This window comes from Numenius arquata, chromosome 2 (assembly GCF_964106895.1).
Source record: "Numenius arquata chromosome 2, bNumArq3.hap1.1, whole genome shotgun sequence".
In the NCBI taxonomy this organism is placed as follows: domain Eukaryota; kingdom Metazoa; phylum Chordata; class Aves; order Charadriiformes; family Scolopacidae; genus Numenius; species Numenius arquata.
The window spans coordinates 71,620,606-71,648,586 of NC_133577.1; the positions used below are offsets into that span (position 1 = coordinate 71,620,606).

Below are 27,981 nucleotides of genomic sequence, written 5' to 3' on the forward strand. Positions count from 1 at the left end.
TCATTTTATCTTCTGGAGGGCATTGCAAAGGATCCCCATCTCACCTGCAAAGGAAATAATCAGAACAGTTAACCCTACAGCTAGCCCATTCTAAGATTCCTGTATATATTTACCCTTTATATCCAAAGAATAAGGTGAACAAGGAAGTGCTGGATTGGACACATTTATTAGGGTATTACTAGAATAAGGTCTGCAGACTCAACCCTTTGCCTTCATCAGCCATACAAGGATGGCTCACAGGACATGGGGTGCTGCCTCTCAGCAGGCTAGCCAATGTTAGGGGGAAGATGGATCAGGAAAAAGGCAAGAATGGCAAAAGGAAATGTGATTAAAGCCAAGCTGTTCCTTTCCTTCCTTACTGAGAACAGTTAGAGCCACATATCAGAATCCACCACAAGGCCCTCTGGCCTTTCCTAGCACCTCCATTAAAACTGGATATTTCAGATGAAAGAAACGGGAGACAAGTGGAAAAGCTATTTTGAAGCTTGGCTAGAATTAGGAAGCAATTTTTGCACCAGAAAGGGAATGTGTGCTACTTGATCTTGCTCAGACTCAAGAGCATTAAATGAAACCAGAAGAAATCTGCTTTATGGTTGCTATTCTGATCCAAGTTTTGAGGAATTTAAGGTAACAAATCTGTAGTTCCTTACTATTGATAGTGTCGGCTAAGTTCTTCAGCTGCTTTGCATTGTCCAGGACTTCAATTCTCTGGGTGTAGGGATTGTATCGAACAGAGAAAGGACGAGGGATCGTTTGAGCAAATTTCCTGAAGCAAAAATACAAAAACACATACAAATTTGAGAAGCTCCTTTTTTCAGTAACTCACTTGTCTTGGTGTGTGCATTTGTTGCTGAGGGGAACAAGAAAATCTGAGAGAGGAAATAATTGAAATTCCTGCCGAGTGATCTGAGACATACAGCATTCTGTAACACGCTCGAATCTGGATTTGTCCTTACTACCTTTGTTTTTTTCCAAGCAGGACTAATTATGTATTGGCATGGCAACACTGCTCCTGGTATAGGCCAGCTATGTAACTATGAAGATTTGCCAAACTAGAAAAACTCATTTTCTTTTCCATAATGCAAAATATAGGAATCCTGATCCAAATCTGCAATTTCTGGGAAAGTAAGGTCAAGCATCTATGCCATCCTGGCATAACAAGGATCAAGAAAAGTGCTAACTTCTGGCATGGATGGTAGTGGCTTCCAGATCATTGCAAAGGTAGGAGATGATAGTCAATGGAGTGAAGCAGCATTTTTGCTAGCCCTTATTTGCAACCTTCCCTGCTGCAAAATAGTTAATTCTATGGCAGAAACATTAAGATTTTGGTATCTTGGGAAAATGTTAATTTGCATAACCACAGAACTGTGGAAAGGAGGACTCTGAATGGGATGAGATGGTCAGAGCTATTGTTCCAGGCTCCTTGTAGACCCCAGCAGGATATTGGCTTATATATCTGCTTCAGATTAAAGTTCTTGCTGAAAAAGGAAGGAAAGCACGCAGGAGTTGATTATGGAGCCCCACTATACAGACCGTGACTCAGCATGGTAAATCCCATATGCCCAGAACAGTGGAATATGCTGGATGCCACCTCCACACTGCTCCTTCAGTTTAGTCCTAATTATTATCAGCTAAGTAAATTGTCTCAAATAGAGTTCAGTGTGAGCAGGCCACAAGGTATAACAGTGGAAAAAAAAATTACATTGGCTAGGATGAAAGCATTTAGTGGCATCAGTCCAGTTTTTCTAAGGGGAGAGATCCACATCTGAAGACAGTCTTCCTAAATCTCAGCTGAAGGTAAGATCCTAACTAGAAGATGAATGCCTTAAGCCAAAATATTTAAGTCAGCCTCAGAATAATTTTACAGGGAGGTTTTCTATTACACACAAACACACGTGTCCAGGTGCAAGCCATGAACACATGCACTGGAAAAATCCCTAGACCTCTATTTCAATATAACCAGTTTTCCAGTTCGGTTATTGAAACAAATAAAAGAATCTCCAAGATCGTTTTTCTAGAGTAAGGCACCATCTCTCACTTTCTCAAGGAACTTGCTACTCAGTTAGAGAAGTGTACAGAGAAGATAGAAACTGTATACAGGGTTTTAATAGCACAAACCAGAAGAGAAGGCCATCTTTCTCAGGTGTTACCCCAGAGAAAAGAGCAGAAGGGGATGCTGAGGGTTTATGATGACTGAGGAAGCAGCAGGGCAGGTAGTTAGGAAAACCTTGGAGCTGGGAAGCCTGGAGCAGCAGAATATCTTGGGTCTCAGTATGTGTTTATCTGTGAATGAGGGAGGGAGAGAGAGAGAAAAGACTTCAGGTCCAAGAAAAGTCCCTGTGTGGTATCTCCAAGAGAAAAATTTGTTGAGTGTGAACGAAGGCTAACCCCTAGTGTATTGGTTAACATCCAGAAATACAGTGGTGTTTTTTTTAAACAGAAATAGAAATATTGCTGCAAGGTGGAACCCAAGCTGAATCCCAAACAAAGTCTGAGCCATTCCTGTTTCAAGAACAAGAACCAAACCTGGACCATTATTTCAAAGTCCTGTTGAACTGGAACTGAATCTGTATTTCAGTCACAGATGACTGAAAGATTTACTGTGTAGCCCTGTAGTCTTGTAAACACACTGCTGGTTACAAGCTGGAGGCTCTGTATTAAGCTAACCACACATGCCTCAGGACTGGGTTTATTAGGCTTGCTTGCAGTTTTGTTTAGCTGTAATAGCAACTGTCTAATGACCATGTAGCTATTACCTAATTTGTTTTAGTTTTGCTTAATTCTGAATAACTGTGTGCTATAATGCCTATCGTTAATAATTTTTATACATGCAGGAATAGCAAGTAGTGACCCTGTACATAGTGAGCTAAGTCTGACCCTAAAGCAATGATGCAGCGTAAAGGAGTACCAGCATGGGCTGATAGCAGAGGCCTTAAAGGCACAAGCATAGGATGATGCTGGTGGTCCCTGGGCTATCAACAACTCCCCACTGGCCAATTATTCACAGTAAATCAAACTCAGGAGCTGAGGGAAAAAAAAAAAACAACCCAACAAAAAACATTTTAGAGGAAACAACAGGGACAAAGTAAAAATATTTAATATAAATTGTAACATCAGAAGTAACACAGATTTGCAGACCAATGTAGAAAGAGCAAATCATGTTAAAAAACATAAAAATGGCCCTGAGGAAACCTTGGGCTGAGAGTGAAGAAAGGAAGCATCAACACCATCCACCTCCTCACAAAAGAGAGGAAGAAACTCCATTCATTAACATCACAGCCCTGCTCTAAAGACCTCAAGATACTGACTACTTGACAACTCCATCCCCCATCACCAGACTGAAACTGCTCACTTAAAACACAAAAAAAAGTGTAAGGGTAAGCATAAATTCAGAGGAAAAGGAGTAGATACTTGGAGATTTTTTGTACATGAACTTTTAACTATAGTACTGTGAACAAAATTTGCTCTGCATTAATTAGCTAGCTTTGACCCTAAGTGTTGGCAAACGTGATGCCCGTCTACAAGAAGGGCCAGAAGAAGGATCCAGGGAACTACAGGCCTGTCAGTCTGGCCTCAGTGCCAGGGAAAGTTATGGAGCTGATCACCTTGAGTGCCATCATATGGCATGTACAGGACAACCAGGTGATCAGGCACAGTCAGCAGTTCCTGCTTGACAGACCTGATCTCCTTCTATGACAAGGTGACCCACTTAGTGGATGAAGGAAAGGGTGTTGTTTACCTGGACTTTAGTAAAGCCTTTGATGCAATTTCCCACAGCATTCTCCTGAAGAAACTGGCTGGTTGTGGCCTGGATGGGTGTACTCTTTGCTGAGTAAAAAACTGGCTGGATGGCCGGGCCCAAAGAGTAGTGGTGAATGGAGTTAATTCCACTTGGCAGGTAGTCACAAGTGGTGTTCCCCAGGGTTCAGTATTGGGGCTAGTTCTCTTTAATACCTTTATCAATGATTTGGACGAGGACACCCTCAGTAAGTTTGCAGATGACAGGGCAGGAATGTTGAGGGTAGGAAGGCTCTACAGAGGGATCTGGACAGGCTGGATCGATGGGCTGAGGCCCATGGTATGAGATTCAACAAGGCCAAGTGCCAGGTTCTGCATTTGGGTCACAACAACCCCATGCAGTGCTACAGGAAAGAGTGGCTGGAGAGCTGCCCAGCAGAAAAGAACACGGGGGTGTTGGTCGACGGCCGGCTGAATATGAGCCAGCGGTGTGCCCAGGTGGCCAAGAAGGCCAATATCATCCTGGCCTGTATCAGAAATAGTGTGGCCAGCAGGACTAGGGAAGTGATCATCCCCCTGTACTCAGCACTGGTGAGGCTGCACCTTGAGTACTGTGTCCAGTTTTGGGCCCCTCACTACAAGAAAGACATTGAGGTGTTGGAGCATGTCCAAAGAAGGGCAACAAAGCTGGTGAAGGGTCTAGAAAACAAATCCTATGAGAAGCGACTGAGGGAACTGAGGTAGTTTAGTCTGGAGAAATGGAGGCTCAGAGGGGACCTCATCGCTCTCTACAACTACCTGAAAGAAGATTGTAGTGAGGTTGGTGTCGGTCTCTGAGGAAACGACCTCAACTTGCACCAGTGGGATGTTTAGATTGGATATTAGGAAAAATTTCTTCACTGAAAGTGTTATCAAGCATTGGAACAGGCTGTCCAGGGAAGTGGTTGAGTCACTATCCCTGAAGGTATTTAAAAGACTTGTAGATGCAGCGCTTAGGGACATGGTTTACTGGTGAACTTGGCAGTGTTAGGTTGGACTTGATGATCTTAAAGGTCTTTTCCAACCTCAATGATTCTATGATTCTATCATTGCAATGGGACTAATAAAATTTTTTGTTGCATTTTGATTATACAGATTAAAGTTTTAATTAGACTAACAACAAATTCCTTGCTTCATATATAAGCTATGTTCCCCTTATTGCCCATAACAAGATTTTGAATGTAACAACTGTTTAGTCTCTTTAAGCATTACACAACTTTTTCTAACATCTCCCAAAATGTTACTGTCAACCCAAGACCTGTTATGCCAATGTGATCCAATGTATTGGCAATGGACAAGATATACAGAATGACTGGATTACCTTAGCTTCTCTTTTGCATCTTTAAAACTTTCAGCAACATAGTAGATAGGCTGGAACTCAGTAACGGGGTACTTCTGCACTGCAGTCTTCTCCAGGACAAGAGGCTGAATCTCAGGCTTACTTGATAAACAATACTGTCAGCAAAAGGGCAAGAGATTTGTTTCAGTTAAAAAGTGCTTGAATTTGCTGTGAAAGAAAGATAGAGCTACTGAATGCCACCCAGTTTCAGACAGGAAAGTGTTGGTCCTGTGGAATACAATGACAATGTCACTTACTATGAAAGAAGGAGGTATGGGTCTCCTGTGTATTTATACACTGACACAATTATCAGAGCTCTTCAATGAAGTATGACATTTCATGCTACTTCTATGTACAAAGTATGAAGCAAAATAAGGATCTGAAGACATTCAGAAGAGAAATAGAGCAATTATAGCATCTTTTGAAATACTCTTTTATAGAACACACCTGCAGCTCCCCAAATGAAGACAGCAGCCCTGCACCATATGCCTTGAGTGAATCACCTTCCTTACACAGTCCAAACTCCACTGTAAACCAATAAACCTAGCAAAAAAATTAGACAGAAACGTATGATTACTTGATCAAAAAGAGTAGGTGCACATCATTGATTTGAATACATTTGAGGTTCACATTTCCATTTAAAATTTTGCCATGTGTCAAAATATCAACTCTATAAATACAATAAATGTCCCCAGAGACTGAAATGCTTCTCCTGGAAGGGGCACAGTGCTACACTCATTGTGCCTGTAAACCAGTTCAGTTCCCTGACAAACACAGCTGTGCTTCACTGTGCTTACATTTGTCAGCAGAGCAGACACAATGAAACTATAGCAATTAAATTTCATTTTGGCTGGCAAATCCAGTTAAAGTTTCAACCTTAGTTGATAGATGTTTGTGTCCTGTTTCACACACAGGGCATCTAGCTGCAGTAGCAAGAGAGGGAATGGGCTCTTAGTGCAATACTGAAGGAAGATGGTGTGTGGCCTAGCTTGACTTCTTGGTCTGTCATTTTGAAGGGATACCTGCTCCAGCTCAGAAGAAATACCTCATCTATCAGAAACAGCAAAGATAGTGCATTGTTTTTCCCAGGTGAGTTGCTGCTGGGGACACTAATCTCACAGGCATATCCTTGGTTTTTTTGAAGTTTGCAATTCTGGGTCTCAGTATTCTCAGAATAGAATTCAGGTGAGCCACACTGACCGCAGAGGACATTATCTGCCTAGCAGAGTGGAAGAGAAGGGATGCTTACAGGTAGAATAGCTACTGAAGCTGCCTCCTGAAATTTCCTGTGGAGATGTAGTAACATAATCCCTTGCCCAATATGTTTGTGCTGGAGGAAATCTTGTTTGGGCTTCTGTGTTTAATCACAACTGTCACTTTGAATAAGGGGTGCCAAAATTATTTTCCTTTAATGCAACTGTTTCAGGGTGGGGTTTTCCAATCATGGACTTCACTCTGTTCCCATTCAACTCTATGGGAGTTCTATCAGTGACTTCAGTGGCAGCAGAATTAAGACAACACAGGGTGCTTTAGAAAATTGAGCCCTCATTTATTAAATTACCGTAGCGAGTTTCTCGATGAAATCATCCGGAGCTCCCAGAGATGCCAGTCCAATTTCCTGTAACAATAAACCATTATTCTTCAAGCTGTTTATTGCAAACATTCTTCCTGTCTCGTCTTATGTAATTTCTCACATTTTAAATGTTACCATCGCTTACTACCACACACAAACGTTTACAGGACGTGTTCCTATCGTGCAACATCAATTTTAAACCAGAAATCTCTCCAGAAATGAACAAAGGGTCCTGTCCAAATGTCATTTACAAGGCATGATCCTTTGTGCCTGGTACAAAGCCCATTCTGGTCAAATAAAATTTTCCTCTTGCTTTGACAGGCTTTTGATTAAGTCTACAATGCACACCCGTGAGAACGATATGGTCGAAAGTAGATAAATCAGTCACATCCCCATACCTTAAATATTTCTCTTTGTTTGATGGGCCATGATTGCAGGAGCTTTCCTGGAGCCTTGAATTAGTTATTTTTTCTGAATGGCCACGCATGATTTGAAAGAGCTAATTTGTGCATTAGGAGCTAATAAAGACTTTCCCGGTAGGCATGCAATAGCTACATTCAGAAGACAACCACAGAAGACTGTAAATAAGCAGGTACCTTGCTTGGTTTGCTCCAGTGAGGACTTCACAATGCAAAATCAGAGCCACACATACACCCACACCAAGAGCATGGGAGCAGCCATCACCATGTCAAATCCTAATAAGCCAAGATGCAGTAGGGCTTATCTTAAAGGAAACTCCAGTTCTGGAAAAGGGTAGTGCCTGAGAGCAATACTGAATACTTACTAACTGCATCAAGTCAACTTTTGTCTTGTGAGCAAGATGTTACATCAAGTTCATCTTCCTTTCCAATAGAAGACAAAAAAAAATCTTCACTTTCCCTAACCTTTGGACTGCAGGGTGGGGCAATAATTCATGTGACTCATGAGCCATTTAACTTTGCTCAGAAGGATCAACATCCACAAAAAGTTTTTTAGATGATGGCTTCACAAAGGGTTTGCCTGTAAAAACACAACTCACACAAGACAGACACCTGGATTTTGGGTGTATGAGTTCACCTAAGTGATTTGTGTCAAGATTTCAAGCAATAAATTAATCAGGCTCAGCCACTCTTAAACAATATGCTAACAAACACCCCACCCCTCATAGCTCTTAGTTCATCCTCTGAGTTACCTAGTTTCTGGTGTGTTCAATTATAAAAATAGTAAAACCACTGATGAACTTACCTGGGAAAATTGAGCAAAACTGGGATCAGCAAAAAGAGGCACATGTCCTAGCAGCTCATGGCAAATATCACTGCAGGAAAACACAACATCTGAATAACTTTAATTTAGGAAGAGTCCAGACATGCTGGATGAATGCCCTAGAGTCTGCACATAAGCAGGAGTGCAGTGCATTTGCTCCTACTAGCAAACAATGCTAAGGACTCATGGGAAAACATTTTGCTCTAAACTTATACTTGTGATGGAACAGCTTGCACACTCCAGGATTTTCAGTGTTTTTATCATCATACATCCCTAATTTTTTCCTCATGGAAGAAAACCACCCCTTCAACTGCCCACTCACCTCAGGAAAGCCCAGAAAGAAATCACCCCACCAAAGAGAACATGGACTTTTCATCTCTTTAGATGAAGGTCAGGCTACTAAGACCATTCACCATGGTGTCAACATGTACCTCAAGAGCTCAACTCCACTCCCCGTTCAGGCCCACAGCCTCCCACTGAGAAGTGGAAGCTCACCCTTCCTCAGGTAGGACTATTTTCATCACAAGTTGAAGTTGGCAGCTGGAAAGGCATCTTTGGGGAAGAACTCACCTAGGGACCGCTAGATTTTTCAAAGATAGAGAAGTGATTTGGTGAGATGGAAAGAGGAGAGAGATAAGATTCTCCCAGGAAGGCCAGGTCTGTGCAAGCCTGGATTTCTGCAGGATGAGAACGGGGTGAGCAGAAGTGGAGGAAAATCAGAAGAATGAGGGATAGAAAAATGAAGTGGAAAACGAGGTTGTGGGAAGAAGCAGGAAGCAAAGAAATGGTAAGGGAAGAGAGGAAGAATTGTAAAAATATGAAGCAGAGGAAGAAAACTTTTGAAAATGGCAAGTGGAAAAGGACAATGGCCAGGGACAGAGAGAAACATTACAGCATAAATCTGAAAAAGAGAAGGGATCAATGATCTGGGCTTCCTCTATCTTGCTGCCAGAAGTTTGCTTGCAACATGTTGAGTCATTCCTGCACTAGATTTCACACCACTGTTCGGGTGCTAATAGCTAAACTAAATGCCTTTGTGCACTGCTCTATCATGTCCCAGCAACCGCACAAGCACGCCTTCAGTAGCAAAACTGTCTGATCGGTCCCATAAGAACTCACAGAACAGGATGCAGCTCTTTAAAAAGACTAGAAATCTTCCCAAAATGTTTTTAGAAGAGAGCAGTCGCTTGGCCGCTCTCCATTAGCTCTATTCCCAGGAGTGCTTCAGAGTCCCACATGGGTATTATCAGTTGGGCTGACCTTTCTATTAGTCTGCTGCAACTTTACACGCTCTCTGTGCCAAAGTACTTACGGCTCTGGTGTGTACATGGGTTTGGATGCATGACGAATATACTGCGTAGAGTGAAATACTCGGAATGCCAGCCCGGCCAAGAAGTCCCGAGAGGAGAGCAAGCCTGCAACAGGACGCAGGCGAAATCCAGTGCAGGCTGAAAGGACAAAAAAATGGCATCTCAAAAACAGCTACTGTGTTTGATTTATCCTTATCTGGAGTCCTCCCAGCAGAAAAAGCTTGTTAATTGTTTTCTTCGCTCTCCTTGTTAAACAGAGTTTAATTGTGAAAGAGCAGGGAATTTTCTACCCATGTGCGCCACCATCACAGTATCTGAGCATCTGTACCATTGTGCACCTGGAAGTTTTAGAGAGGGACCTGAGACACAAGCTGAGTGATATGCCCAAGCACCACAGGGAGCCTGTGATAAAGCAGGGACTGCTTTTCTGTCTCTGGAAGCACCACCCCCGCTGACACCTGAGGCCTTTCATTTGATTTGGTTCTTTTATATGCTTCAAACTTACTCTGCAAGAATTTTGAAATATCTTCAAGCTGGGGAATGTTGTCCTCCCGATAGCCACAGTACTTCTCCAGCAGTGGGAACACGTGGTTGTGTTCATAACAGGCATGAGTCGGATAGAGATTTTTCAGCTCCCTGAAGACTGTGCCCCATGTTTTCTTTTCTTCTTCTGTGTAGGTGACTCGAGGAATAGGTTGACCACTGGAAAGAAAATGAATACCCTCCATAGGAGCGACAGAGAAAATGTCCTATGCCATCAGTATCATACTCAGGAGCTTTACATGGGCTGGCCAGGAGCTGCTGGTACAGGAGCAGAGATGCCTTTTCTCTGACATGCAGGTGCAAAAGGAGCCTCACTTGCCTCTAGGCACAGGCTGGGAAGGACTCTGCTGACTTCAGCTGAGAGACTGGCCTTTAGAAAACTCCTTGCAATGTTGTGGTAAAAATAGATTAGTGCTTATTTGTCTCATCAAGATATTCTTCTAAAAGTATTTTATGGATGTTAGTTTCAATTTATTTGCATTTCTACACATGGAGCAGCTGTTGTATTTCTTTCTCTGATAAACACTACATTAATTGTTTTGGTTACAAAAGGGAAACCATCAGAAAACTCTGTTTCTTGGAAGGGTAAAGAAATTCTGATCTGTGCTTTATGCTGTAATAGATGCAGACTCCAGCCAGTTTGACTTTTTATAATTGTAATGAGTAATTTTGAGTCAAATCCCACCCTCAGGCCTCCATGTGCTTAGCTCATGTTGAAGCTAGCAAGAATAAGACAATTACAAGCAATGTAGTTTGGCCTCCTGTGAATAGTCAATTCCTTAGCAATAATGATAGGGCCATAGGTGAATCCAGCAGCTTTGAGAAATCAAAGGGTTTTAAGTAACTTAATAGGGTTAACGTCACTGCTGGAATAATGCTGGAGCTTTCCAAGCCCCAGAGACCCATTGTTAAACTCTTGATGACACCCTACCATCTCCCACTCCCTCATTTTTTTCCTTGAGCCTCAGGGCAGCTCCTCTGGAGAATTGTCATTTTCTGTCTCTCTGTATCAGCCCTCCTTGATCTATGGAGCTTTAAACATCATGTTGAATTATGAGGATTGCTGGGGGATTGTTGTTCCTATAGCACTCCTAAGTAATCCTCAACCACCTTCCAGGGTTACAGGGGGAAGCTAAAACCTTTCAAATTTCAGTTTAAAAAAATCAGGGATCAACAGGGCCAGAAGCAAAGGAAGAACGAGGGAAAAGGCAAGCTCAAATCAAAGAAAAGAGGAGTCAGGGAAATTAAGCATTCCACAAAAACAACGGGTAAACATATCAGGAGAGAAGGCAAAAGAGCAAAGGCAAAGTAGAGACAAAGAGCAGGAGGAAAAAGGACAAAAGTAGGGACACAGAAGGAGATTAAATTGATGGTGGGAAGAAGAGTACAAGATGAGCAACCACAGGCCCACCTCACCTTTGGATCTGGGTAGCACCTTCACAAGCTAAACACATTTGCCTTTTCAAATACTTCCTTTGAAGACTGATAATTTTGGCTGCCCCTCTCCTCCTGCCCAGTTCTCTGCATCTCTGTCCCTCTGTGCTGGAGACACCTCCTTGACCTCTCCTCCCCACTGTAGAACCTGAAAGGCACATCCGCCAGGTCTAGCACCCAGGGCAAAGGCATCACAGATCCATTTGGGCCTTCCTGAATCAACACCCAAAGTCACAAAAATGTGACGCACAAAGCCACACATGCCTTCTTTCCACAAGCCCAGGCATGGGCTTTCACACCGTGCTTACTGCTCTGTTACTGAAAGGCCTAATTGCAAAGTCCAAGAACTTCACATAAAAGGTGCTTTTGGGACATAGGTACAGGTCTGTATAGGCTCTGTTTCCAACATGTCTGAGGATCTGGATAACAAACTAAATGTTAATTAGGTACATCTTGGAATATAATGGTTTCATCTTCCTAAGATGGTTTTGGTTTGGGTCTTGGAGGCAGGGGGTGGTTAACATGCTTTTGTTTTATTTCTATGTAGGATTTGGTGAAAGCCTGCAAATTAGAGACCAGAGTTTGGTATCTATTATGCAGGAAAGGTAAATCTTCTGTGGGATACCTATAAATGGGCATAACATCCATCCACATCTGACCACAAAGTCTTATCCAAATTTTCCAGCTATAAACTGGGCTCTTGACTTTTTTCACCCGACTTTTTTCACTTTCCATCAATCAGTCCAATTTTGCCTCTCATTTGTGATTAGATTATTAGCTCTTTGGCTCAGGGACTATCTTTTCATCACAGTCATGTGCAAAGTGGAGCCCTAAATGTACAACATATGTTACTTTATCCTTTGCAATTACAATTTTTACCAGTCTCAGCAAGAATCAGGCCCAGTAGTACTGATGTAAACGTGTGAGTGGCTCTGGGAACAGAATTTTATCTCCTCCAGATCTCATCACTGAAAGCAATCAAGCAAGCCTGTTCTAACTGAATTTATCATCTCTATTCATTTATTTTTCTTGGGAAATGAGAGCCCAAATTGCTGATTGCAGCTGGGTCAGACATGATAAAAGTAGAGTATCAGGCGCTGGATTAGCATCAGAACCATAAGTTATTCATTATTTTAATAGTCTATGCAGCTCCTGCTTTAATGTAAATGATAGGCACTCCTCCTCCAGCCCTGGTTTAATGGGGAGAATACCAGAAGCAGCTTTATTCAATGCTCAGGTCTTTGTAGTGGCAATGGAGTCTGCTGCGCAATTACACAACAAAGCTGGGGAAGAGGGGTGTTGTGGGGAAAGAAGGCAGAACGATGTTCTTTTCTGAATGTGTGCCTGGAACAATTTACTTTTGTTTTACTGTGATTTGGGGATAAATACATGAAGAGGAAGACTTAAACACATGGCAGGGAAAAGCCAACAGCAGGAGGACGCTTGTGGAAAAAAAATAGGGATTGCCAGCGGGGTGAGAGCTCGAGGAGAGGGCAGGAGACGTGGGCTTGCTTTCTGCCCAGACACTAAGCACTCACTGTCTGTAGTTGTAGGCAATATCTGCAAACTCCTTCCTCCGGGCCCGGTACACAGGATCTTTGAACCCCTAAAGAGAAGCAGTGATCGTCAGTCCCTGTGTAAGTGTAGCTGGTGGACAGAGTTCCTCTCACCAAGCACCCTCCGGCATGGCTGGTGCGGTCCAAGAAGTGCAGGAGGGTGAGTGGGGAAGTTTCCTCCATCCTGCCTGGTTCCACTCACACAGGGCACCGCTCCTTCCCAGTCTGCCAGGCCACCAGACCAGCCATTCAGCCACAGCCTCCCACCACCTTTCCCCCCACAAGTCCTTTCATTTCCTCATTTCCACTTGCTACAAAAGGAGGGAAACACGCTCCTTAAGAGCATTAACAAGGTGCTCCTGCAAGAGCAATACACTGAAGCAATGGCACTCAGATAACCATGTCCTTCTGGTTTCTCATGAAGCCTCCTGCAGTTGCTGGCACAGCTGCACTTATCTAGACGAGCAGAGTTTAAACCACATTAGAAACACACTCATCAACTCAGTCAGACTTTTTAGGTGGATTTTCAGCATGAACCACACTTAAAGGTGCTCATTTTCAAACTATTAGAAGAACAGTAGGCACTTTGCAGGCCAAAAAGCCCTATTTGCACTACAAATTCAGCTATTTGAAAGGATTTCATTTCTACAGAGAATGTCTAATAGACCTTGTGGTTAAGACCTTTGCAGCTAATTACCAATAAAACCAGGGATAAGAAATATAATCTCTAAATCTCCATCTGGGGCAACCATTCTCCTATCCCAGTGTGCCTGCTATTTAGACTAAAAGTTCCTCAGGGTTAGGAGTGTCTTCACCACCTAAAGTGGCGAAACATCCTTCCAAGCCAGGGCACACTTCTGTGGGGTAAATAGCAACAACTCACTGGGCTCTACAGCAGCTCATGAATGCATCTTTTAGTGGTGCACAGCACAACTGGACTGAGGGACCACAAAACACAACCAAGCACAGGAAGCAGCTGACAGAGTGGAGATGTAAGAGTGTGAGTCAAAAAGGGAGCCAATGGCCTAAAAAATGTGCTGTCCAAGATTAAACTGGAATAGAGGTATTTGTGATTAAATCCCATATCACTCAACTACTAGAAACACAGGCTCCTTTAATTTCTCTTTTTCTGCATTCTATGTACTGTCACACCTATTTACCCCAGCAGCTGGGTTTCCTTTTTAAGGCATAAACAGCTCACGAACTAATTCTAGGAACTGGAGCAGAGATGCTTCATTCCTTTTAATATCTTTTTTTTGTTTGTTTCTTTTTTTTTTTCAAATACAATCTTGGTCTGTTCCCACATGACACACAAGGGGGCCATTGACTCAGTGTATCTCCTTTCATTCTGCCTTTCATATGATCACACTGAACATCATGAATCATTGTACATGATACATAACACATCTCGAATTAAGCAATAGGTAGTGAATGACTAATCACCCCATCTCAATTAAACTAATAGCAGCAATTTTTGTTGCACTGCATGTAATTTATTTATAATCACCCTATCTCAATTAAACTAATAGCAGCAATTTCTGTCGCACTGCATGGAACTCAGTGTGTTTTGACAAATGAAAATAAGTTGTTGTTTGCTTGGAGAGGGAATAGAGGCAGAAAGTATTCTTGTATCTGGAAGAGCTGAAAAACCGCTGAATAATTTTTTTTTTTATCACCTAAGCCAATGAACAAAACTTTCTGACCCTACCATTTAAACCACAAATTTTTTGAAACAAGGACCTTTTCTTTTGTTGTGTCTTGCCATACAAGAATCATGTCAGATTTAACAACCACATAACAAGGCACTAAACTCAATCGTGTGTATGTAATCAAGAATGAAAGCACCAGTCTTCCTATATCTGGGCAATGATATGTTGCCTCTGAAGTTTTTGTTGCTACTGATTCACAAATGAATCTGAAGTCATCACATCAGAGTCACTGGGAAAACTAGAGGTGTCCTTGTGGTGGCCTGGTGATCTGGTGACTACTATGACTTTTAAAGTCTGCTGGTATTTGCTCAAATTAAAGCAACCTGTGGTCTAATTTACTTCATAACCAGGGATTGGGCTGATTCTAACCCTATAAATGTGGTACCCTCTTGTCCTATAACAAGGGCTTAGCCTATATAGACTTCTAGATCTGTCTTAAAGCAGAGCAAATGTAAATGAGAGAAACATCTGCCCCAATAAATAGAAGCATGTTAAAAAAATAAAGCTCTATTTCTTACAGGATGATCAGCATCCAATTCTGCTCCATAGCTTAGGATCTGATTGGCAAACCTGTCCAGCTCCTGGATACTTCTGGGAAACCATGGCACTGCAAAACAGAAAAGAAATACAGGCTGTTATGCTTCTTCGTTACCTGGTTTGGGGTCTTCTTCTGGTCTTTCTATCTTTTAATCATAAACATAAAGAAACATATGCAAAGGGCTTAATTCTTTGGGCAGCAATGACCTTTCCCTGTAGTAGGAAGCAAGATAAAACCCTGCAAGTTTTCTTGAATTTCTGGCTGTTTTGCACTGTTGGAAGAATGCAGAGCATCAGGAACGTCTAGCCCTTGGCACAGAGCAGGCTTGTAATGTTTATGATTTTCTGTTTATTATTCTGGTCTCTTGGCTTACCAAATTGTAGAATTTTTTCCAGAGTATCCTTCCTTTCACAGTAGCTAGAATCAGCCATTTCAAAGGAACATCAAGAAATGGCACAACAAGAAGGATACAGAATTATCTGACCCTCTGAAAATCTCCAAGATCTACTTGGTGGCCTCACTTAAGCTAGGATGCTGAAATAAAATGATAAATGTCATCTTAATACCTCAGACTAGCATTGTATTACTGCAGTCATTATACAATAATGCATTCATTTAATTAACATTCTGGGCCTGGTTCTCTATTGGCTTGTAACTCACATACTATACACACTGCATAGGGTGCAGCCAGGGTATGAAATGGGACCACACTGACTACACAGCATGTAATGCCCATGTGGGCCTCCCTTTACAGAGGACATAAGGTGGAGGGCAAAGAAGAATCACAGGACTTTCCAGATCAATGTGTTCAGATAGAGGAAAGCAGAATCTTCATGGCAATTACACTACTAGGAGAGACTCTTTGCAGATTGTGAGGTACATGGAGCAGTCATCCTAGGTCAGACCTCCTTCCTGAAGCCACAAGTGTATTCACCCAGTGGTCCAAGCAGTCCCCTGCCATGTGTCCCCTCAACAGCAAAAGGCCTGTACCAGGCTGCAGCCCCTTCTTCCATCTCTTCCAGGAGGGTCCAGTTGCATACCAAGCCAGAGATTCCCCTGTCAGCCACCACTGGGACCGGCCACCTCAGCCCTCTGCAACACTGAGACAGGGAAACTCAGTGGAGGGAGCGCAGGGACCATGGGCCCTTCCTCCTCCCTTGCCTCATCATTGCTTCAGGAAGTGCATCAGTAGGTACCACCACTGGGTACCCCTGGCAGCTGGGCACACCTTGGGAACTGCCAGTGCTGCTGAATTCAGTTTGCCTGGCTTTTCCTTCTGCTACCCCATTCTTACATTTTTGACCCTTTGACCTTAGCTGGTTGCCTCTTTTCTTTTTTCTTTCCCTTCTGCCTGAGTCAGAGGCTACAGCCTTGTCTGAATTTAATAGCCTGTGATGGACTTCTGACAAATACAACTAATTGCTCTTTGAGCCCACGTACACATTTGCCTCTAGGAAACTGCAGCACTGAGCTCTACAATTTCTTTACACGTGATATGAAAAATTACTCCCTTTTCTTTTAAACTTATTTCATTTGATGAAGTTCCTGCATACAAACATTGTTTGTTGTTTATTCACCTTCTCCAGGCTACCTAGGACTCTATAGCTCCCTGTCAGATCCTCCATTTATCATCCATCTCCCTGGCTGGGACTTTGCCTGTGTATTTCAGACATAGGAACCATGGGCTATCTTTCAGCACTCTCATCACTTCTCTCTGCACCACTTCCAGTTCTACCATACCTTTTCTAAGGAAAGGATACAAGACCTCCATTTAAGGATGTTCCCCATACTCAGGCCATGCAATCACGTCGCATAGGCTCCCCACTCTGAGTACAAGTCAATGACAAGGACATCAAGGCTAATATCACCCAAATATCTGCTAATCCAAGTGCAGGGGCTCTCCGCAGGCTATCAATAAAATATTTGCAGTTCATTTAGTGACTTTCTTGGACAAATGAGTATTGCTTGCTCAGCCAGAGCTTGGTAAACAGCTCGTTCCCTGGTGTGGCTCTCTGCTCAGCTGGGAACACTGTCACTCGGCCATACCTCCCCATCTGATTTTGTATTTTGGGCCAAGCGAACCTGATCCTCAGCCAGCAGCTGCTGCCATGAGCTCCCTGCAGTGCCTTGCTGATGGGGCTCATCCCAGATCTGATGGACCACCTACAGGATAAGAGGATCACTCTGTCTGCAGGACCATTCAGACTAGCTTTCTGCTGAGCCTAACAACACTTGTGGCACTGGCTTTCTGTGAGGCACCTGCACAAAGGGGATGGAGCAACAACAGCAGATTTACAGGGCACACTTTGGGCGGCCGCAGCTCAGCCCCATGCAGACACCCATGCACTCCCCCTCTCCTACTGTCCCACCACCAGCCTGGCTCCCTCCAACGCTCCTGCTGGAGCCCTCAGATTTGTTTCAGGCAGGCCAGGGAGAGCAGGCACCTGGTGTCTGCCAGTCGGAAGAGGTCCCGGGCCGCCTGGGCTCCCCGGGCTGCAGAGACCCGGCCCGGCGGCTCGGCAGCGCTCCTGGCTGTGCCTCCCCTTCTCCCGCCCAGCACAAGTGGGTTGTGGTCCCCTCCTTTCCGAGCTGCACACCCTTCTGCTTTGCCCTAAAAAACAAACCTGAACAAGTCACTAGATGGCAGCAGCAGTCCCAAAAAGATCTTCCCCAAATGACTTGACTTGCCGGGTGTACTGCCAACTCTCTAGCTTCTCCAGAAATACTCTCCCACTTTGCTGTCACCAACCTTCCTTCCCCTCCAACTCCTTGAGTTAAACTAGTCAAAGGGGATGTGTAGAAAAAAGTGTGAGTCCTAAAGAGGAGTCACTACTGACACCACGTGAAGGATGAGCACACCCAGCCATCCTGCCTCTACTTTCTACGTGGGCAGCTGGGCACTGAGTTTCTCTCCACTGAGCTTTGGGTGATGGTGAGGAAATCGCTTCACTGTTTGTGCTTCAGACTCCCCACTATCAGATTGGGGCAAGGCACACTGATAAATGTTTTTGGGTTAGGCACTGGGGAAAAAAGCTCTCTGGCAGCCCCACAGCAAAGCATTTCTCGGTGTTAGAGGGAATAACCGCTATTCTCAGGGATGCACCATGACCTGAAGGGTCTGGGCTGTGTAGACACATTGGTGGGGACTGAAATTTGCAGTGGATTTTAACAGTGATATTTGTAGGGTTTTTCTGCCCTGAATCAGAGAGGTCTAGATAGGCAGGGTTTGAAACACTGCAACTTCAAGAAGGGATAAAATGGATATATAATAGTAACTTACTATGCCCAAAGTACTCGGTGCAGAGCTCTTCATAAACTCTGGGATGGTCTGACCCCAGGGCTGATGTGATATCAGTCCCAGGCATGGAGCTGGGTGGCCTGTTTTCCCCTATACAGGAGCAGCACTTTATCTTCTAGGCACGCAGCCCCTACAGATATGTGACCTATTTTCAGCAGATCTCTGCCCTCCTCCCAGGCCCCCCCAGACACTGGTGGTAGCTAAGAGAGGGCAACTCAGAACTCACAGAGCTGGATGAAAGGGATAGGCTGTGAAAGGAAAATCCTGAGGCTGCTTTGTGCTATTTGCACCAGCATAGCTGATGTTAAGTCAGGTCCTGGAAACTCCTGAGCCTTCTCAGCTCTCATGGAAACAAGGCTGAGCACAGGCCCAGCGCAAGCACTGCACAAAGTCCATACAGCCCTCACATCAGGGACCAGGGTGCTAAAGGGCTACCAGGACTTCTGCCTAGCTGTGGTGTGCCAGGAGGCTATCCCCAACCCTCCCAGCAACTATTTAAAAGATCAAATCAAATTACCCCCTGGCTGAATCTATCCCATATTTTGTTTGCAGCATCCTCCTCCAGCCCACTCACCAGACTCTCTGTCTGTCTGTATGGCCATTAATGAATTGCCAGGGCAAGCTGTTGCAACACTGGGCCTCTGTGAAGGTCTGAGGAGCAAACGTGGGCTGATCAGTAATAAATATTGATTTGTCTGTAAGTGAAACAGCAGCATTTATGGGATCGTGCTGGACACCCAAGTGGTGACCAAATTACCATGGGGTCAAATGCTTAGCAGAATGCTAATAAGCCATTTATATGAGAGGCAGCAAAGCAGGGGCAGTGAGGACTTCTGCAGAACTCCCTCCATTCCGACCATTGTGAGGAGGGTCAAAGACAGGTCTATGCAATTTATAGCAGTTCGAGGCCCAGGTTTAGCCCTTTTTTAAATAGTCCCAAATGCTTTGACCAGCCTCAGGGTTTAGCAAACAAGGCCCCTACAGAACCTCAGCTCCCAGTCTGTCTCAGAAATGCAATAAATTGTCTGCATTTCCCTAATGCTGCAACAGAATAATATTTAATTCTTTTTATTCATAAGCTCCAAGAGGACTGCAGATACTCAGCTTGTTTCCAAAAAGAGCCATGAAGAGATGCACTGTGTTTTCACAACAAGTCTTTCCATCTCTACAAAGGGCTTTTGGCCCAGTAACTGCTATTCCATCTCATCTGAAGCTCTAAAACTACCTTTGGATTTAAAGCATTTTGCTGGCCTGCTCGCAGCTAAAATTACACTGTTGAACACAATCTTGTATTTTAAACTATTTGGGTCTGCCAAAGGGGAACCAAAACTATATTTTGCATTTAATTGAGAAAAGACCCTAATAGCAGTTAAAGTGACCAAACACAAAAAAGGGAAGGGAAGGCAAGGCAAGGCAAGGCAGGGCCATTCATTTATGCCTTGCCCAATAACTCACATACACACGTGTTTAACGCTGAACTATACAGAAAGAGCAGAATACAGAAACTTCCTCTGACTGTCCACAAAGCAGTACCCCAAGAATGGCACTGTGTGCTTCTTACAGGAAAATGAGCAAAATGTTTGGAGGTTTTTTCTCAAATAATGAGCATGAGCAAAATGAATCCTCAGCAAGGAACAGCTGAGAGAATCTTTAGGCAGCAGTGAAAGAATCGGTCCCAAGGGAGCCCAGACTGCCTCCAGGATAAAATCTTCCCAGCTTTTACCTGCCCACTGAGAAGAGTGTGACAATATCCTCATTAACCATATTTCTGAGATTTTGCTCCCTGGAGGCATATTGCTCTTGTTCTGTGTTTTAGTAACAAAATTTCACACAAGCACATCTGTGGATTATGACCAGATTTGCCAGGAGGATACATTTGAAAGGCAAGCTGACCTAAAAGGCACCATGAGGCCTGTTATTTGTTAATGCCATCACTGATAAAGGACAGCATCTTACCGTACTTCCTACAGCTCAGGCTGCTCCCATCTCACTCTGCCCTTGTAGCTGCCTCAGCCCAGAATTTGCCACGTACGGTTCATCCCCTAAACAGGGCTTGTTTGACCTTTCAAAATATGGCTCTTTGGGGATTTCAGTTTGACTGGACCCTTACTACTCATGAGAGAAGTTGAAATTGTAAAAAAAAAAAAAAAAATATAAGAAGAAAAGAAAAAGGGAAAGAGCAAAAAGAAATATCAATCTTCCTCTCTTTTCTTGTCAGTAAATTGCTCCCACTCTATGCTACTTCTGAATTACTGAAACTAACAAACACACACAAATTATCCTCTCAGACAGAAGGGGATCAAGTCCCTTTCTGCAGCACTGACAGGATAATCTAGCTCAAAAAACCTTTGATCAACACAGTAACATGCAGTGAAATCCTAATCCTACAGCTGACCATGGGAGTTTTGACTTCTGTGAGGTCAGAATTTCACCCACAAGCCTTTCTTGGCTGATATTTAGAGCTGTATCTTTATCCGACTCTGGCCTATGCTTATACACAGCTTTATTACTAACTTCTTAATAATAATTAGAAAAACGAAAGTAATGGCAAGCCCTGGCTAGGGCCTATAGCTTTCTTCTGGAAATAAAGCAGCCCCCAAAAGAGAACCTCTTTGATTTGATGTGATCATAAATCACCTAATCAACCTTTTGTCCCTTCTTCTCATGAATGGAGAACTGACTCCAAAGAGTATCTGCCTTCTTCTTTTTCATCTTCAAATGTAATGTCATGGGTAGGACACAAAGGAAACGGTAAAAGGATTACCAGCACTGATCTCAAGAAGGTATTAATGTCCTTTCATGTTGTTCCTAGGAAGGAAGAGGAAGATCCAGACCTAAAGTATTTAAAGTCTGAAATCCTATTAAAATCACATCTGTTATCTGAAGAGGCATTTAAGTATGTCTCAGACTGGATGCTGTGCAGCCACCACTGTACTGAGCAGCCTCAACTCCAGTAAATCTCTAAGAATTAGGAGCACGGACAACTCACAAAATCTTTCCTTATTTCCCTCCAAAGGCAGAATTACAACTTACCTCCCTGGGATTTCTTAAAAGGAATAGGGAGTTATTCCTGGTCCCATCAAAGTGGGTGGCAGAGCCTCCCTAGTTTCAGCAGCAGGAGTGAGGGGCCTCCACAAGCCCAAAAAGCGGAGAGGCAGATGGATGGTATTATACTCACATGTACCTGTGTGAAGGAGAGCAGGCAGCGGGGTGGGGGACAGTCACCCCGAGGGACTTTTCCTTCTGTCCTATCATCTCAACCCAGAGGTGCAAGGGACCCACAAGGATGGGGTTGCAGCAGCCAGCAGGCAGGGTCCACAAGACCAAAATTGGAACGTAAATCCAGGTGTTCAAAGGGGCATGCCAGCCCCAAGAAATGCAGGAAGACAATTCCTCCCTCTGCCCCATGAGGATGCCACCACTCCATACCAGGCCTTGCACAGGACTAAGCTCTTGTCGCCTCTGCTACACCACAAGGTCTGTGCCAGAGCGATCTGTGAAGTCCCAGAGATATTTTGCAAGGGCAAAAGCACTGCAATAACATTTCACTGTCACTTTTTGTTTTGTTATGCCGCCCTTTACCATCAGTTCCTACCTGAATAAGAAGAATTTTTAAGGCAGCTGGGCTTTGTGTGAAGGATCCATTGAATAAACAGCAAATGATCAATAACTGGTTAAATAAATAGAAATAGAGCAATAGAGTCCTTATAGCCCATAGGTACATCTAGGTTTTACCTAGTGTACTGGAGATAATCCAGAGAAGAGCAATAAGACAGGCCATGAGCCCAGAAACTGGGTGTCTGAAAAGGGAGAGCTGAGGTTGGCCAGGATATTGTCACCAGAGACTGAAAAGGCTGGTCTAAAGAGTAAGAGTATCTTCTGTTCCCAATGTCCAAGGCAGGGAGCAGGAGAAGTCATCAGCTCTCAATGCAGCGAGGCTGGTCAGAGCAGGGTAGCCCCACAGCGCAGAGCTGTGGAGGCCAGGAGATCTTCGCTGCTCAAGGCAGATGGTGATTTAGCTGGTCCTGCCTTTTGCCAGAGGACAGACCATGTAACCCCTTGCAGAACATTCCTTCTCATCTTCCGATTTAAAATTTTGCATTTTTAAGATGCCCTATCACAATTGTAAGGCACATACCTGCCAGTGCTGGGTCTCTATGGACTGACTCTGAATGGACTCACTATGGAAGATGGCAAAGTGCATCTCACATGGCAATCCTTCTTGTCTCTCTTTTTCTAAGTTCTCATATGGGCAGAGGAAAAGGCTAAAAGTGTACAAGACCTGCAGTGGCTTTCAGTGCTCAGTGGTCCAAAAGCTACAGGAAAATAGTCAGAGACTCAGGGGACATGTCATTGGGCTTGATAAGCTAAGCTATCTGCATTAAATATGGTAGTATGGGTCCCACTTGCACTCCTGTTATTCCTTCATGTTACAGGTGTGTATCAAGACCAAAAGTTGTCACCCTGCATGACTTGCCAAAAGCTGTGTATATAAATACTGCCTTTTTTAAAATAGGGAAGAGACTGGGAGCAGAAAATAGATATACCTACAACTTCCTGCACCATTGCTTAGGGATTTAGAAGTTGAGCCCTTAGCCTGTAACTCCAATCATCCTTTGATCCCTCTTAACTTCTGCAGGTAGTGTAACAAGCTACCACAACAAGGCTGTCTTTAAGAGACTGTGAGTGCTGCCAACCAGCCAGACAAATGACAACACCATACCACCAGTTCCTAGGAGACCTAGTCATAAACATGGCAAAAGGTGAAGCATGGCAGTTTACACCGAGAGAAAATCTCCAAATGAAAAACCTTACAAAACAGGCGAAATAGGCAGAGGGAGGGAAATGCAGCCATACAGATCCAAGAGGAACTCCTTTGCTACAGGAAAAAGAAGTCATTTAAATGTGTGACGTAAATATTCCTTGTCAATGTTATTCTTGTCAGTGTATCCTTACCAGTGTCCTTCTTCTTTGTTCGTGAAAGCTCATGGACTGTTGCTCCAATATCATTTCTCAAGGACTTGATGATCTTGTCCAACGCTGGGACATTCTTGCCTTCCAAGTTAATAAAGAATTCATACTCATCTTTGTTGAGACGGGAAGGTCGTGACTCAATGTGGGTCAGGTTTATACCTTTTTCCTATAAGAAAGAGAGATTTTGGTCCCACAGGGTTTGGGGGAAGAAATATGACATAAAGACTAGCTAAAATGCCCGTGACAATCAACAACCCATCCTATACGATCCAAATAACAATCCAAAAGTAGAAACTTGCCTTTGGTGGCCACTGAACTGAGGGCTTTCACAACAGGGACAGAAACAAAAAGGGAGAATGAGAAGGATCCGGGATTCATTCTTGCGCAGAACGCCAACATAAAGACTGTGCACTACATAAACCTCTGCAAAAGGTAGAAGCAGGATGCAAGTTGTAAACAGGTTTTGTATTGTAAATGATGACTCCAGCACCGCAAGTACATAATGGGAGCTTGTCTGTGTGGACAAGAACATTTCCCCAGGATCAACACAGGAAGTAAGCGTTCCACCTGTAGAGAACCCTCTCATGAGAAAGTGAATGCTGTATTAGTGAGCATCTTGAAAGGAGGTTGGAGAAGCAAGCAGCTGGGCACCCTGTGAGATAAGCTTCTGCCAAGCCACTGTACAATCACCTGCAAAGCCACTTGCACAGTTTCCACGGCTGTGAGCAGGTGTTGGGCAGAGATCCAATGGGAAACATGGATCTGCACCAAAAAGGCAACCTAGGTTTGTGCAAATAAAAACATGTGTGTTTTAAATCACAGAATCACTAAATCACAGAATTGTAGAGTTGCTGAGGTTGGACGGGGCCTCTGAAGATCGTCTAGTCCAACAGACTGCTCAGTCAGGGTCCTGTCGAGTTTTAAGTAACTCCACAGATGGAGAATGCACAACCTCTCTGGGCAACTGCTCCAGAGTCTGATCACTCTCACAGCAAAAGAGTCTTTTCTTTAGCACAGAAATTCAAATTCCATCTCACCAAATATCTTTGCCGAGCAGCAGCAGTGCCTCCTAACTCTGAAGAAAGGGATCATTAGCAACTATAGTCTTGATGACTATGGCCAGTGGGTACCTGACTTCAGACATGCCACCATCTCAATGTGTAAAGCAACAAGTAGCTAAAAGTATTATTTTTCCAGTCATTTAAACAGAAGTCTAGGAAAATCTACCTCAGTTTATCTGAACTAAAATGTTTTCCTGAGCACTGTAATTTGAATACAAAGAATATTACTCTTTTTTTCTTTTTTTCAAAAGAACCTTTTAAACAGATTTCAGTCGGTGCTGACATTACCACCTGAGCTTCCTCTCAGGCTCGTACTGTAGCCATGCTGCAGCACACAGAGGTCTGTCCCTGGGAGGAACAGACAAACCCCTGGAGGAAATTTGGGCCTTAAGATCAACCACAGAAGAGCCAGAGGAGCTGACACACAGCGCTCAGCCCTGGAGAAGCTTTTGTTTTGCTGCTTTCAGGCTTAAGAAGACCCCAAACTACACAGGTTGAAACGATGGCCCTACCGGTGTCTGTCAAACCCCCTGCTGCAGTGGGGTCAGCATTTCATCCATGAAGAAACACTGAGAGGATCTACCTGCAACCTACAGGGAAGAAAGAGGGAAGCCTTTTTTTTTCTTAACTCCCTCTAGTTTGAGCTTCTCAAGCCCTTTACGGTTTTCTTTGCTGCTCTCAGTGCTTGCACAGCGCAGGGGGGCATCTGGCCATCAGCGGCAAAGGCCTCATTCACTCCACCACAAAAGGCAGTTTATTACTTGGTAGGAAACAGCATGCATGTCATTCCTCTGTTTCCTGAGTGTTGCACGCTACAGATGAACTTAAATTGTTTGGCTAGATACCAATACAATAAGTTGAAAAGGTCAAAAGCCCATTCGCCAACTGCTGCTCTTGAGAGATGCTGTCCTCGCGGGGCCGTCAGAGGGGAGAGAATGGCCGCCACTGTCCTGGGCCCCGAGGACAATTTGTTTTAGGACTCCAAAGCCCCCGTTTCACAAACAGACCGCACATTGTACCCTCCGCTCGGCGAGGCCTGGGGAGGTGGGGCAGCCCGGAGCTGGAAGTTCAGATGACTCAGGGCTGGGATGATGGGGAGCAGGCGCAGGGGGTGTTCCAGCCCCTTGGTGGCAGCAACACCACAGAGAGCAGTGCGGCAACTTGGGGCTGGCAGCCGGAGCCTGGGTCTGTTCGGGGGCTCTGAGTAGCCACTCACAAAAGTGAGGAGTGTGTGTGACACCTCCCCCTGTCAAAGGCTTGGCTCAGGCACGCTGAGGTGCTGCTTTACTTTCACCTTGCACTGATGTGTCGGGGTGTTGTATTCCGTCTCTGTAGGTTCATGGGGGAATAGGGTCCTGGACACTAGCTGGGCCTTCTACATCTTGCAGAGGCTGTGATAACATGGACCTCTCTTCAGAGGCTCTTATCTCCTGCTTCCCTCCCCCACCCACAAGTCTTCATCCCTGCCTCAGCATCCCTCCCCTGGAGACAGCAGAGATGTCTGGGAGATCACACAGGTACCTCAACTATATCCTTTGGTTTTTTGACCAGGTGACGTTTCCACTTTACCAGTGCTCCAACCTGGCTCAGTGAGCAGCTGCACAAACAGCAGTGCCCACAAAATGGAGGGAGTGATGAAGGGGTTGGGAATGAGGAGACAACTGCAGGGTGGCCACAAGGCATGCTTAAGGCAGCAGGAGCATCAATGCATCCCGAAGTATTGCCACAACTTAAAAGAGGGGGGGGAAAAGAAAGGAAAAAAAAAAACCACCCGACAAGGAGGAAGGAACTCATGGAGAGAGCCACCTCCTTTCTTACACCTGAGATAAGCAAAACAGCTTCCCACAAGAGTGTGAAGCTGGTTTCCTGTTTTATTTGAGGGGTGCCTGCAGCTCAGCAATGTGCAGAGCTGACCCGTTATCTCTTTGTGCCAAGGCTTCAGGACCTCACAGCAGAGAAGCTGAAGGGAGAACCCTTCTGGTGACTGTTTTCAAAGCAAGAATTCAGCAGCATATGTCCAGCTGCCTCAACTAGCGCTCCTGGAGAAACATACTCTCATATGCTGTGCCTTGCTACTAAGCCCCTGATTTCAAAATATTTACAGTGGCTCTGTTACTCAGTTGCCTTACAAATCTCAATTTCATTCTAGTCCAACTACTCCATCTAGTGTTTAATCTTCATAGGTTCAAATTGTTCAAAACTTTTTTTGTATCTGAATCTTGCAATTGCATCAGGTTTCCCATAGTAGTTGATGCTTTATTTAAAGCTCCAACTTCTGGAGACAAATGGTTACCCGAGAAAGGAGAATGGGGGCAATTTTTTGGTTTACTTGCTTATTTTGAGCAGTTTTCAATCTGTGGGGTTTTTTTTTAGTAGAGCTTGAGATCTTGATAATGTATGCCCTCAAGACACCTAATAAAAATTCTGTATTTATTTTATGGGACTTCACGATTTCTGAGCTATTTTTTTGGTGATGTAACCTAACTCCTAATCTGACTGGTTTTGAATATTAGGGCTGTCACATGTTTTTGGCTGGATTCACACCTGAACTATTAACGTTGATGTCTTCTGGCTTTCCTATTTCAGAGTTGGTAGGAATCAGATGAGCTCGTGGCTTGAGATTAGATGTGCCTTTGCTGAATTCACCCTATCATCCATTGCAGCTGCAAAGAGCTTGCAGCTGATTTGTGCTTCCCTACTTCTCCTCAGGTTTATGACCCGCATAGAGGTCATACGACCACGTATCTGCTGGAGTGCTTCTCTGTTGGTTAGAGGAGGGTAGCTGTTCACCTCGCATTTCTTTCAAAGCAGACCATTCCTAATATACTTTTTAGCAAGTATTAACAATTCAGAACATAATTTGCCTTAAGGACTGAAGGTAGCATTAGATGTAACACCTAATGGAGATCACAGGGGTATGGTATTGCCAGATCCCTTGAAGTTAGCAGAGGTCACTGCAAATTTCTTGCTTTTTTTTTTTCTTAAAACCTCCACTCCTGAGGGTGAAAGATCTCAGCTTTAATTATTGGAATATCCAAGTTAACCGTATCTCTATCTCACCTCATTAGAGAAAGAAGTCTCAAGGCATGTTCTCAGAGCTCAAAAATCAAGTTAGAATTAAGTCCATTTTGTTTAAGTCGTGATTTTTGAATGACAGAGGTTAGAGATACAGATATAAATTTACAGCAGAGGAAATGGTGAATGCAGGAGGAGATCACCCATCTCCCTTCCTGCCTTACCTCACAGCCTTGGTTCTCAGCCTTGGCTCCCTCTCAGAGGATATGAAGCAGCTGCAGCCCCCTTCCCAGGTTATTCCAGTTATGTCATCTCAACTGAGCATCTCCTGCGCTGCAGCTGCCACACATGGGCGGAATCAAGCCATCCTGGTGTTACACTATGTCAGCAATCTTGCAGAGGTCACTGCCATGAGAATTTACCACTGCCAAGAGCCTCACCCTCAGAGAGTTTAGTGGCCTGATCATTGAAGAAGAAAAGTTGTGTTTTCATAGCTACAAGGTGAAGCTTTCAGTGGGGATGGATACTTTCTGGGATTGTACTTCCCATGGTGTTCATATGTCCTTCTGTTTAAGCATTACTAAATGCTCCTGTACACCATTGCTAAAACTA

At 44.1% G+C, this 27,981-nt stretch overlaps 1 protein-coding gene across 1 annotated transcript in view; it reads right to left on the reverse strand.

The window, feature by feature from the left end:
- Nucleotides 1-27,981, reverse strand: part of PAH (phenylalanine hydroxylase) — a 38,715-nt gene continuing 10,734 nt past the window's right edge. Inside the window, exons 3-13 of the mRNA XM_074168048.1 lie at nucleotides 23,276-23,459; nucleotides 15,002-15,090; nucleotides 12,757-12,824; nucleotides 9,747-9,943; nucleotides 9,244-9,379; nucleotides 7,914-7,983; nucleotides 6,678-6,734; nucleotides 5,564-5,659; nucleotides 5,099-5,232; nucleotides 651-766; nucleotides 1-44 (exon numbers count right to left, since the gene is read on the reverse strand). Coding sequence (XP_074024149.1) covers nucleotides 1-44; nucleotides 651-766; nucleotides 5,099-5,232; nucleotides 5,564-5,659; nucleotides 6,678-6,734; nucleotides 7,914-7,983; nucleotides 9,244-9,379; nucleotides 9,747-9,943; nucleotides 12,757-12,824; nucleotides 15,002-15,090; nucleotides 23,276-23,459 — 1,191 coding nt within the window. The remainder of the gene's footprint in view (nucleotides 45-650; nucleotides 767-5,098; nucleotides 5,233-5,563; nucleotides 5,660-6,677; nucleotides 6,735-7,913; nucleotides 7,984-9,243; nucleotides 9,380-9,746; nucleotides 9,944-12,756; nucleotides 12,825-15,001; nucleotides 15,091-23,275; nucleotides 23,460-27,981) is intronic.